The sequence below is a fragment of the Canis lupus genome, chromosome 2, assembly GCF_003254725.2.
Source record: "Canis lupus dingo isolate Sandy chromosome 2, ASM325472v2, whole genome shotgun sequence".
NCBI classification, from domain to species: domain Eukaryota; kingdom Metazoa; phylum Chordata; class Mammalia; order Carnivora; family Canidae; genus Canis; species Canis lupus.
This window is the reverse complement of record NC_064244.1, coordinates 53,019,633-53,031,154: the sequence shown is the minus strand read 5'-3', so window position 1 is coordinate 53,031,154 and position 11,522 is coordinate 53,019,633. Positions and strand designations below refer to the sequence as shown.

At 48.9% G+C, this 11,522-nt stretch overlaps 1 protein-coding gene across 2 annotated transcripts in view; it reads right to left on the bottom strand.

The window, feature by feature from the left end:
* Positions 1-8,583: 8,583 nt before the first annotated feature.
* Positions 8,584-11,522, bottom strand: part of CDK7 (cyclin dependent kinase 7) — a 63,653-nt gene continuing 60,714 nt past the window's right edge. For both annotated transcript variants that reach the window (XR_007406955.1, XM_049103659.1), the window contains one exon: positions 8,584-8,909. Coding sequence is in view for 1 of the 2 variants with exons in the window: in XM_049103659.1 (XP_048959616.1) it covers positions 8,875-8,909 (35 nt within the window). In the remaining variant the exon portion in view is untranslated. The remainder of the gene's footprint in view (positions 8,910-11,522) is intronic.

The following is an 11,522-nucleotide window of genomic DNA, read 5'->3' as shown; positions in this document are numbered from 1 at the left end:
TTTTAAATTAAGATAGAATTCACCATCTAACAGTGCACAGTTGACTGGCTTCTATTCTGCTCATAAGACTGTACAGCCATGGGACGTCTAGTTGTCTCAGTGGTTGGGCGTCTGCCTTCAGCTCAGGGCGTGATCCCAGAGTCCCAGGATCGAGTTTTGCATTGGGCTCCCTGCAGGGAGCCTGCTTCTCCCTCTGCCTGTGTCTCTGCCTGTCTCTCTGTCTCTCATGAATAAATAAATGTTTAACAAAAAAAAAAAAAAAAGAAAAAGATTGTACAGCCATTACATATCAACTGTCACTACCTAACTCCATATGACAGTTTTATTACCACACCCAAAAGTAGTCCCGTCCTAGTAGCAATTACTTCCCATTTTTCCCTTCTCCTAGCCCCTTGGAATCATGAATTTACTTTGTTTATATGGATTTGCATATCTGGGAATTTCATATAAAAGGAATCATACAATATGTGTCTGGCTTCTCTAACTTAGCATGATGTTTTCAAGGTCATCCATGTTGTAGGCTGGAACAGCACTTCATTCCTTTTTATGATCAAATTATATTCCACTTGGGACTCCTGGGTGGTTCAGCGGTTGAGCCTTTGGGTCAGGGCGTGATCCTGGGATCGGGGATCAGGTCCTGCATTGGGCTCCCTGCGGGGGGCCTACTTTGCTCTCTGCCTCTCATGAATAAATAAGTCTTTTTTTTTTTTTTTTTTAATAAATAAGTCTTAAAAAATAATATTCCACTGTATGTACCACATTTTGTTTACGCATTCCATCAGCTGCACAATTGGGTTGTATCCATTCTGGGTATTATGAATTATGTTACGAATATATGTGTACAGGTTCTTTTGTGTATGTAGGTTTTCAATTCTCTTGGGTATACAGTGGAATTGCTGCGTCATATTGCAACTGAGTTGAACGTTTTGAAGAAATACCAAACTGTTTCTGCAAAGTGGTTGCATTATTTAACTCCCACCATCTATGCAATAGGGATTTCATTTTTTTCACATCCTTGCCAACACTTGCTACTGTCTAGTAGCCATCCTATGGACAAAATAGTCATATTTCATTTCTGTCTTCAGTGGTCTTCATTTTGGTTCATTTGGGGGCGGGCTGGGAGGGTGAAGGGGCAGAAGCAGAGAGAGAGAATCCTAAGTCAGTTCGACCCTGAGAACATGAACTGAGGCAAAATTAAAAGTCAGAGGTTTAAGTTACTTAACCACCATACACCTTGAGCCTGTTTTCATACACCTATTAGTCAGTCATTCCTACATCTTTGGATCCCTTTTCTTTTTTTTTTTTTTTTTTATTTATTTAACCAATCTTTACACCCAATATGGGGGTCACACTGAACCCTGAGATTAAGAGTCCCATGATCTTCCAATTGAGCCAGCTAGGTGCCCCTGGATCCCTAATATCTTTAATATTTGCACAGAAGTCCACTTAGGATGGCTATAATCGGTTAAATCAGTTCCCTACTGATGATGGACATTAAGGTTGTTTCCAGCTTTTTACTATTACAATGTTGCCAAGAATGGTAAGAGAATAGCATGTATATATATTATCATATAACAAGCACTCCACATTTTTTTCATTTTTTAAAAGATTTTATTTATTTATTCATGAGAGATAGAGAGAGAGAGAGAGGCAGAGACACAGGCAGAGGGAGAAGCAGGCTGCATGCAGGGAGCCCGACCTGGGACTTGACCCCAGGGTCTCCAGTATCATGCCCTGGGCCAAAGGCGGCACTAAACTGCTGAGCCACCTGGGCTGTCCAACACTCACATTTCAAAAGTAAACTCTCAGGGAACCTGGGTAGTTCAGTCGGTTAAGCATCTGCCTTCTGCTCAGGTCATGATGCCAGGATCCTGGGATTGAGCCCCACATCCCACATCATTGCGGGGGGACGGGGGAGTCTGCTTCTTCCTCTGCCTCTCCCCCATGCTCTCTCTTTCAAATAAAATCTTTAAAAAAAGTGAACTCTCTCAGTACACATCTGAAGTATTATTATTTCCAGTACATGTGATGGAACCAGGTCACTTCAGTGACTTAGCCAAGATCACAGCTAGAAAGTATCAAGAGTCAGGACTCTACCTTAGCAGGCTCTACCCCATTTAGTTATGCTGCTTAATGTACATGGAACTCTGCATATGAGCAATTCTATCTGTCAAATCAATTTCTGGATAAAATTCATAGGAACGTAACATTTAGCAGATTCATTTTAATAACCATAGGTTGTCTTATATATGTGCAAGATTCCCCAAAAATGACTGAAGGGCAGTGCCTCCCAGGGTAAGTTCTTGACCTGCAGACCATTGTAACCTAGTATACAAGGAATATATACAAGCAAATGGACACTTTGAACAAATCGGGTAGATGGTGGCAAGTGCCTTACTGGAGATTCTAACAGCAGGAGAGGACAAAAGACAGAACTCTTCCTGACTATGAATATCAGAAAAGAACAAATGATGTAGGATGCAGGGCTTTGAAGAATGGGTATAGGGGTAGCCCCGGTGGCGCAGCAGTTTAGCATCACCTGCAGCCCAGGGTATGATCCTGGAGACCCCAGATCGAGTCCCACGTTGGGCTCCCTGCATGGAGCCTGCTTCTCCCTCTGTCTGTGTCTCTCATGAATAAATAAATAAAATCTTTAAATAAAAAAAAAAAAAGAATGAGTATGGAGGTAGAGAAGAAAGAGAACTCGGATTAGGATAATATTACAAAGGTGCTATCCAGTACTACCTGGAGTCATATCACAAAAAATGAGGATAATTACTTCATAGGACTCTTGTAAGGATTAAATGGTGTTTGGCACATACTTAGCACCATATATGTGTTTGTTACTATTTTTAGTGAAACTAATAGCTGTTTTGAAAAGACAGTATTCGTTACTGGGATTCAATGAATTATAAAATGATTGCTGATTATCTTTTTTTTTTTTAATTTATTTATTTATGATAGACACACAGAGAGAGAGAGAGGCAGAGACACAGGCAGAGGGAGAAGCAGGCTCCATGCCGGGAGCCCGATGCGGGACTCGATCCCGGGACTCCAGGACTGCGCCCTGGGCCAAAGGCAGGCGCCAAACCGCTGAGCCACCCAGGGATCCTGATTGCTGATTATTTTTTTTTTTTTTTCGATTGCTGATTATCTTAACACTGAAATTGACTCATCATAAGTTTTCCTTCAACGGAAGGGAGATTATGATCTAATAGAGAGTCTAATGTGGACCTATACAACACCTTTTGGGAATTTTGTAAATATACTAATTTCAATCCTAGGTGAAACTTGACAATTCTTTAAACATCTTACAGTTATTTGAAGAAGGTCTTAGAAATAACCTAATTTACTGCTTGGTTTTATTCAAACCTACTTAACTTTTTTATTAAAAAGACTAATATAGGGCAGCCCCGGTGGCACAACGGTTTGGTGCCAACTGTAGCCTGGGATGTGATCCTGGAGACGATGGAGTCCCACGTCAGGCTCCCTACATGGAGCCTGCTTCTCCCTCTGTCTGTGTCTCTGCCTCTCTCTCTCTGTGTCTCTGAATAAATAAATAAAATATTTAAAAATAAATAAAAAATAAAAAGACTAATTTAAAATAAACCTAAGGAGAGGGGCACCTGGGTGGCTCAGTCAGTTAAGTGACTGCTTCCAGCTCAGGTCATGATCTCAGGGTCCTGGGGTGGAGCCCCACATGTCCCTGGTAAGCAGCGTGATTCATAATAGCCATAAACTGGAAAAAAAAAATCCAATGTCCATCAACTGATGAATGGCCAATAAAAGTGGTATATCCATAAAATGGAATATTATTTGGCCATAAAAAGAATGAAGTATTGCGACGCCTGGGTGGGTTAGCAGTTGAGTATCTGCCTGTGGCTCAGGTCGTGATCCCCCAGGCCCAGGATCGAGTCCCACATCGGGCTCCCTGAATGGAGCCTGCTTCTCCTTCTGCCTGTGTCTCTGCCTCTTTCTCGGTCTCTCAAGAATAAATTAAATCTTTAAAAAAAAAAAGGAAGTATAGGTAAACCTTGAAAACATAATGCTAGGTGAAAGAAGCCAGTCACAAAACACTTTAAATTGTTTGACTCCACTTAAGGAATGTCCAAAACAGGGCTGCCCGGGCGGCTCAGGGCCACCTTTGGCCCAGGGCGGTCCTGGAAACCCGGAATCGAGTCCCACGTCGGGCTCCCTGCACGGAGCCTGCTTCTCCCTCTGCCTGTGTCTCTGCCTCTCTCTCTCGCTGTGTCTCTATTAATAAATAAAATCTTTGGGAAAAAAAAAGGAAATGTCCAAAACAGGCAGCTATTTAGAGGCAGACAGGAGGGTAGTGGTTCTTCCAGGGCTTGGTCCAGTTGAAGGAGAGTGACGAGTGATTACTAATGGATAAGGGGTTTCTTTCTGGGGTGATGGAAATATTCTAAAATTGGTTGTGTTGATGCTTACACATCTCCGTGAACCACTAATAATCACAGAGTCCTTTTTTTTTTTTTTAAAGATTTTTTATTCATAGAGACACAGAAAGAGAGAGGCAGAGACACAGGCAGAGGGAGAAACAGGCTCCATGCAGGGAGCCCGATGCGGGACTGGATCCCGGGTCTCCAGGATCACGCCCCGGGCTGCAGGTGGCACTAAACCACTGCGCCACCAGGGCTGCGCACAATCACAGAGTCCTATACTTTGAATTGCATGCTACGTGGATAATAGCTAAATAAAGCTGTTAAATAACAGATATCAGGGGCACCTTTGGCTCAGGTCATGGTCCTGGGGTGGTTCTTCCTCGCTTGCTCTCTTGCCCTTCTCTGTCAAGTAAATAAATATCTTTAGGAAATAAAAAAATACATATTAGGTTCGAAGTACTCAAAGGGACAGATACAAGGTTTGTTTTTTTTTAAGATCTTATTTATTTGTCCATGAGAGAGGGGGAGAAAGAGAGGGGAAGAAACCCAGGCAGAGGGAGAAGCAGGCTCCATGCAGGGAGCCCGAAGCGGGGACTCGATCCCGTCACACGGGATCACGGGTCACGCCCCAGGCCGAGGGCAGGCGCTCACCCACTGAGCCCCCCGGGCGTCCCCAGATACGAGTTCTTAAAGGCGTTCAGCACACATTTGTTATGCGACGGCTCAGCAGCATCGCGCACAGTTTTGCAAACGAAGTCGGGTATTTTTTAAGTAAACGTTCCGTGCGGCTGCGTCCCAAGCTCCGCCCGCTGGAGGTCTGACAGAACACTGCCAGGGTCCGTCCGGGGGTGCGGTTCTGAGGCCCCTCAGCGGGAAGGCGGCTGCCGCGACCAGGCGACCGGTCTACGTGAGCGACGCCACTTCCGGCTCGCAAGGGTCGCCCCCACGGCCCCCGCCCGCCCGCACGTGCGCTCCGCCAGTCGGAAGGGGCTGGGCGCGCGCTCGGGGCCCCGCGGGCTGCGTCCGGACGCGAGGCGGGATAAACGGAGTCCGCTCCTGGGGAGAAGGGGCTTGTTCGTTTATTCCAACGCCGAGTAAATTTCAAGTCCTGCCAAGGGTCGGACACCGCCACGTCCGTCAGTTTCTGCGTGAACGTTGGATATTCGTAAATAACCGTGGAAATCCTCTCCGCTGCGGCGGCCGGTGGGGCGCGAGGGCGCGCGTCCTGAGGGCCGTGGGCACCGCTCCCGGGGGCCGCTCCCGAGGGCCCATCCCCGCCCCCCTCGCACCCCTCACGCCCCGCGGCGGGAAGCAAGCCCGCGCTCCCGGGCCACGGGCGCCGCTAAACTTCCGCTCGCCTGCGGCTTCCTCCTACGGGCCCCATAGACGCTTCTGGTTTAAACCGCCTCATTTTACCTTGTCGAGGCACACAGGCTCTCGCTCGCCCTCTAAGCCTCGTGCCCGTCCCTAACTCGGTCCCTCGTGGGGGGCGAACCCCGGGCTGGGCGGGCGGCGGCGTCCCAGGCGGCCCCACCCTTCCTTCCACTCCGGGCGGCGCGCGGTCACGTGGCTGGAGGGGGCGCGGCAAGCGGCTGAGGGGGGGGTGGGTTGCCCACGGTCACGTGACTTGAGGCGCGGGGGCGGTCGGTGCGGTTTCGTGGCCGGATGGGCGGGGCGAGCGGTCACGTGGCTGGAGGAGGGCGGGGCGCGGGGCGAGCGGCTGGGCGCCAGGTGAGCGGGGCGCGCCGGGGGCTGGGGGCGAGCGGGGGGCGCGGGGTACCCGGTCCCCGCGGCGGGCGCTCTGGGGGCACGGGCCCGAGCGGAGTCCTGGCGCTCGGGCCGCCTTCCCCAGGTGAGGGGCCATGAGTTCCTCTCACGTTGGAAGCCAGGAGTGGGGGGGAGCGGTGCTGTTCCCGCCGTGCCGCCGCCTCCTGTTGGTGCGGAGCCTTCGGGCCCCGGCGCGGGAAGCGCCTTGCCGCGCCCCGAGGGCCGCAGGGCAGCCCGGCTAACGCCCGTGGCGGCCGTGCCCGTGGCTTGGGTCAGCGGGCCCTCCGGTCAGCGCGGGCGCGCCGGCGCCGTCTCTGCAGCTCCACGGCCAGCTAAGGCCATGGTTCTCAAAAAGTCGAAAAACAAAGGCCGGGCCGGGCGGTGCGGCGGGTCCTCGCCGGGCAGCGGGGGTTCGAGGGGCCGCCCCTGCCGAGCCAGACAGGAACGGGCGTGTGAGCACCGGTGGGTGTGGACGCTCCCAGCGCCAGCGCCCTGGGCAGGAGCCGGCTTCCTGTCAGCTCCGCCCGACGCCTGTCTCTGGGCGGGTGAGACCAGGATACTCCTTGCAGAGGGGCCAGTGCAATAAAAATACCAGGCAGGACTGTTAGAAAGGTGCAGGGAAGGGACGCCGGGTGGCTCCGCGGTTGGGCGTCTGCCTCGCCCAGGGCGTGACCGGGGGGCCCCGGGATCGAGTCCCGCCTCGGGTCCCGGGACCCCGCGGGCGTCTCCTGCTCCCTCTGCCTGGGCCTCGGCCTCTCTCTGTGTCTCAGGAATAAATACAATCTTTAAGAAAATGGAAAGGTACAGGGTTGCCTGACTGGCTCGCTCAGAAGAGCACGCAACTGTTGATCCTGGGGTCGTGCGTTTGAGACCTATGTTGGGTGTAGAGTTGACCTAAATAAAAAAAAAAAAAAAAACTTTTTTAAATGGGGCGCCTGGGTGGCCAAGTGCCTGACTCTTGGTTTCTGTTCAGATCATGAGCTCATGGACCGTGAGATTGAGCCCCGAGTCTCCCCGAACATTCTCTCCCTCTGCCCCTCCTCCCACTTGCACGTTCTCTCTAAATCTTAAAAATAATATTAAATAAAAAGGGACACTGCAGGGGTAGGAGAAGCCACGTCTGGCCCAGGGGTGTCAGGAGAGCTGCTGTAGGGAGTGGCTGTCACGAGCTGAGGGGGACTTGAGGACGCAGCATTCCCAGGGTGAAGGGCAGCAGCGCAGGCGTGAGCGGGGCTGCCCTGGCGAGGCCTGGGTGCAGGTGCCGTCCTCAAGGCAGCACAGGGCCTGTAGAGGAAGCAGTGACAGCTGAAATGGGAAGTCAGAACTGGAGTCTCAGGGTGACACTTTTATGCCGTGGGAGCCACGGGGTGTCTTAGGGTGAGAGAGGGGGCACCACTGGACCCGTGCCTGGGGCAGCAGGCTAGATCCAGGAGAGACAAGAATCTCAGTGGGGACTGCAAAGTTCATATCCAAAGAAGGATCTGGTTTGGAGATATTCTGTGGGCCTGGAGCACGGCAGCTCAAGGGATCAAGGACAAGGGCAATCCCAACGTTCTGGCCTGGTCCGGCACCTGCAGAGACAGAGGACTCGGGATGGGGGGGGGTGGGCAGTGCGTTGTTCTTTTTGTTTGTTTTTTAGTGCGTTTGTTTTGAAGCCCGTGTTTGAGTTGCTGGCAGGATATCCAGCTGGAAGCGTGAATGCAGTTGTGTTGACAGTGGCAGCCAAGCATGGCCAGCAGGCAGGGAGGAGGAGGAGCCTGACAGGCAGGCGTGAGGCCGTCGGTCAGTCCTGCGGGGTGGACGGGCTGAGGAGCCAGACTGGGCCTTGGACTCGGCCGTCACTTCTCAGAGAGCTGTGCGGCGCAGAAGTCGGACGGCTGGTTGCAGGCCGTTCCTCCTCTAGCCTTTCCCAGGTGACCACCTGCCCGCGTGACTTGAGGAAGTCGTGGATAGCTCGTCCAGCATGGAGAGTAAAACTGACAGGCCCCCTCATTCCTGGCAACAGCTAACAGTGAGAACTAGTGTTCTGGGGCACACTGGGAAATGCCGGTATTGGTCTAGAATCTTGGAGCCCCGAAGCACCAAAGCATCATCCTATCCAAGCCTCCCCTTTAACAAACTGATACTCTAATTCACTGAATATTAGCTTCAAATATATCGATGGCACCCAGAATAACCCTATAAAGTAGTAATGTTTAAAGCCATTTTGGGGATTGGAAAACATGCTCCAAGAAGTTAAGGGACCTGCCCAAGATCAGAGCAGTGGGTGGTGGAATGAAATTTTGAACTCAGACCTTCTCTGTCACACATCCTGCTGCCCCCCTTGGTGGTCAACGTTCAATACGTTTAAAACGGACGGAATGAATGGAACAGCAGTAATTTCAGACGTTTTCCCTTTCTTAGAAGGCATGTGTTCTAAAAGTCAGTCCGTCTGTATTACATATGAATATTAGCACGTAAAACGTGGTAAGAGTACACAGCCAGCAGTTCCCAAAGTCACAGTTTTCAAAGCGGCAGAGTACTGGGGTCATGGGAGGTTCACTGTGTGCCACGTGAACCCAGATACCTGAATTTATGTGACACATCACAAAAGGTTCTTAGCTCATCCTGCGATTGCTTACTCTTTCCTCTTGCTGCTTTTTCCCTTTGAGTTGACCAATTCCATTTTCTCCACTGCCGGCTGCCTAGCCCTGCTTGCACCTCCTTAACTGGCGTGTGAGTGCACTGATGAGCAGGAATCTGCCAGAGGTAAAGCACAGCTTCTTAGGGGATTATCCTTTGAGTCAGGAAATAACTTCCTGTCTATCTTGACAAATAAAAATAGACTTACTTATTTTGGAAATGAACTTGTGAAGGAGCCAAGATGGTTTTGTAAAAAATTTGGGGGAAAAAATGACTTTCAGTTCTGTATAAGTAATAGGAACGTGGCTTATTCTGATACTAAGCTCACATTCCTCAAATGACAGCTAAGAATGTCACAGTCTCTGACATTAGGGATCAAGATTCAGAATTTGGTTCTCTCTCTTGTTAGCTATATTACTTAACTTCTCTGTGCTTAAGTGTAATTGTCTAGACTTGAACAGTAACAGTATTTTTTTTTTAAGATTTATTTATTTATTTATTCAGAGAGAGAGAGAGGCAGAGACACAGGCAGAGGAAGAAGCAGGCTCCATGCAGGAAGCCCGATGTGGGACTCGATCCCAGGTCTTCAGGATCACACCCCAGGCTGCAGGCGGCACTAAACCGCTGCACCACAGGGGCTGCCCCGAACAGTAACAGTATTATCTTGCAAAGTCAAGATTAAATAGGATGATCTAAATAAAACACTTAAATAGTGCCTAGCACACAGAAAATAAGCAACACGTGCTATTATTACATCATTGGAAAAGAACCGGTGCTGATTTAAAGCATCTAGTTTTGGGGATCCCTGGGTGGCACAGCGGTTTAGTGCCTGCCTTTGGCCCAGGGTGTGATCTTGGAGACCTGGGATCGAATCCCACATCGGGCTCTTGGTGCATGGAGCCTGCTTCTCCCTCTGCCTCTAAATTTAAAAATTTTTAAAAAGAAGGAAAATATATTTAAAAAAAGCATCTAGTTTAATAATTTTCTTTTTTTTTTTTTTTTAAGATTTTATTTATTCATGAGAGTCACAGAAAGAGAGAGAGAGGCAGAGACACAGGCAGAGGGAGAAGCAGGCTCCACGCAGGGAGCCTGATGTGGGACTTGATCCTCAGACTCCAGGATCATGCCCTGGGCCAAAGGGGGCGCTAAACTGCTAAGCCACCCAGGGATCCCAATAATTTTCCTATTTATGAGTTATATTCTTATAACTGATGAACACATTTCTCTTCTTGTCCCCTAATCCAGATAAAGGTCCCTTATTTGTTTAAATTTTTTTTTCATATTATTGAGATATAATTTACATACAGTAAATGCACCATTGTGAGGATGATGAGTTTTGACAAACCATCTCATCCAGTCAAGATAGAAGACTCTTCTATCACCCCCAGAGAGTTTGCTCATGCTCCCTGAGGTCAGCCTGTCACCCACCCTAGGCAACCAGGATCTGTTGTCTGTTAGGTATATTAGTTTGTCCAGGATTTTGCATGGCATGTGCTTCCTGTTTGTATAATGACTCTAAGATTCATTTACATTGTTACATACGTTAGGCATTCATTATTTATTGCTGAAGATATTATATTGTATGGACTCATCATACAGTTTTTCTGTTGATGGACATTCGGGTTTGTTTCCAATTTGAGGAATGCTGTGACCAGTTGTGCATACATCCTTGTGTGAACATGTTTCCATTTCTGTTGGGTAAATATCAGAACTGCAATTGCTGGATCACCTGTTTCAAAGAAACTGTCACACTTTCCCACAGTAGTCATACCGTCTTACACCTCTGCCAGTTCTGTGTACCCACATCCGCAGCAGCACTTAGAGTTGACAGTGGTATGCACCAGAATCTCACTGTAGTTTAAATGTACAATTCCCTGACAGCTAATGACACTGAGCATCTTTCCATCCATGTACCTTCTTTTATGATGTTATCTTTTCAAATCTTTAAGGGTCTTTGCTTTCAAATATTGAAAATATATGGTACTGAGGTGCCTGGTGGCTCAGCTGGTTAGGCATCTGCTTTCGGCTCAGGTCATGATCCCGGGGTCCTGGGATCGAGCCCCACGTCAGGCTCCTTGCTCAGTGGGGCTCCTGCTTCTCCCTCTGCGCCTCCCCCTGCTCATGCTGTCTCTCTTTCTCTCAAGTAAATAAAATCTTTAAAAAAAAAAGGAAATATATGGTACTTTAATCCTAAAAACAACAGAAATCCCTTCAAACATGATCAAATTTACCTGGCATCTTTGTGTGGTTATAATAGTGGAAGATTAAAAGAAACATCTCACTAAAAAATGCAAGACTAAGACTTAATTATTTTTGAAAGTCCTGGTGAACAATTATTTAAACAGCAGGGTATTTAGAAGAGATTTTTTTTTTTTCCTGAGTCTTGAGAAAAGGATGAGATGTTTCTAAACAACTACATCAAAACAGCTATTTTGAAAGGGCTGGTGGTGAAAGTTCTTCTCAACTATAGTCGGTACGAGAGGAACAAGGCTGAGCATTAAGATGCTCTCCAGCTACCAGGCAGGTGCCTGCAGGGGCCGGGGATCTGCACACAGGGAGGGCTCAGTGTACTGTATGGCATTTTTTTTTTTTTTTTTTTTTATGATAGTCACAGAGAGAGAGAGAGAGGCAGAGACAAAGGCAGAGGGAGAGGCCGGCTCCATGCACCGGTAGCCCGACGTGGGACTCGATCCTGGATCTCCAGGATCGCGCCCTGGGCCAAAGGCAGGC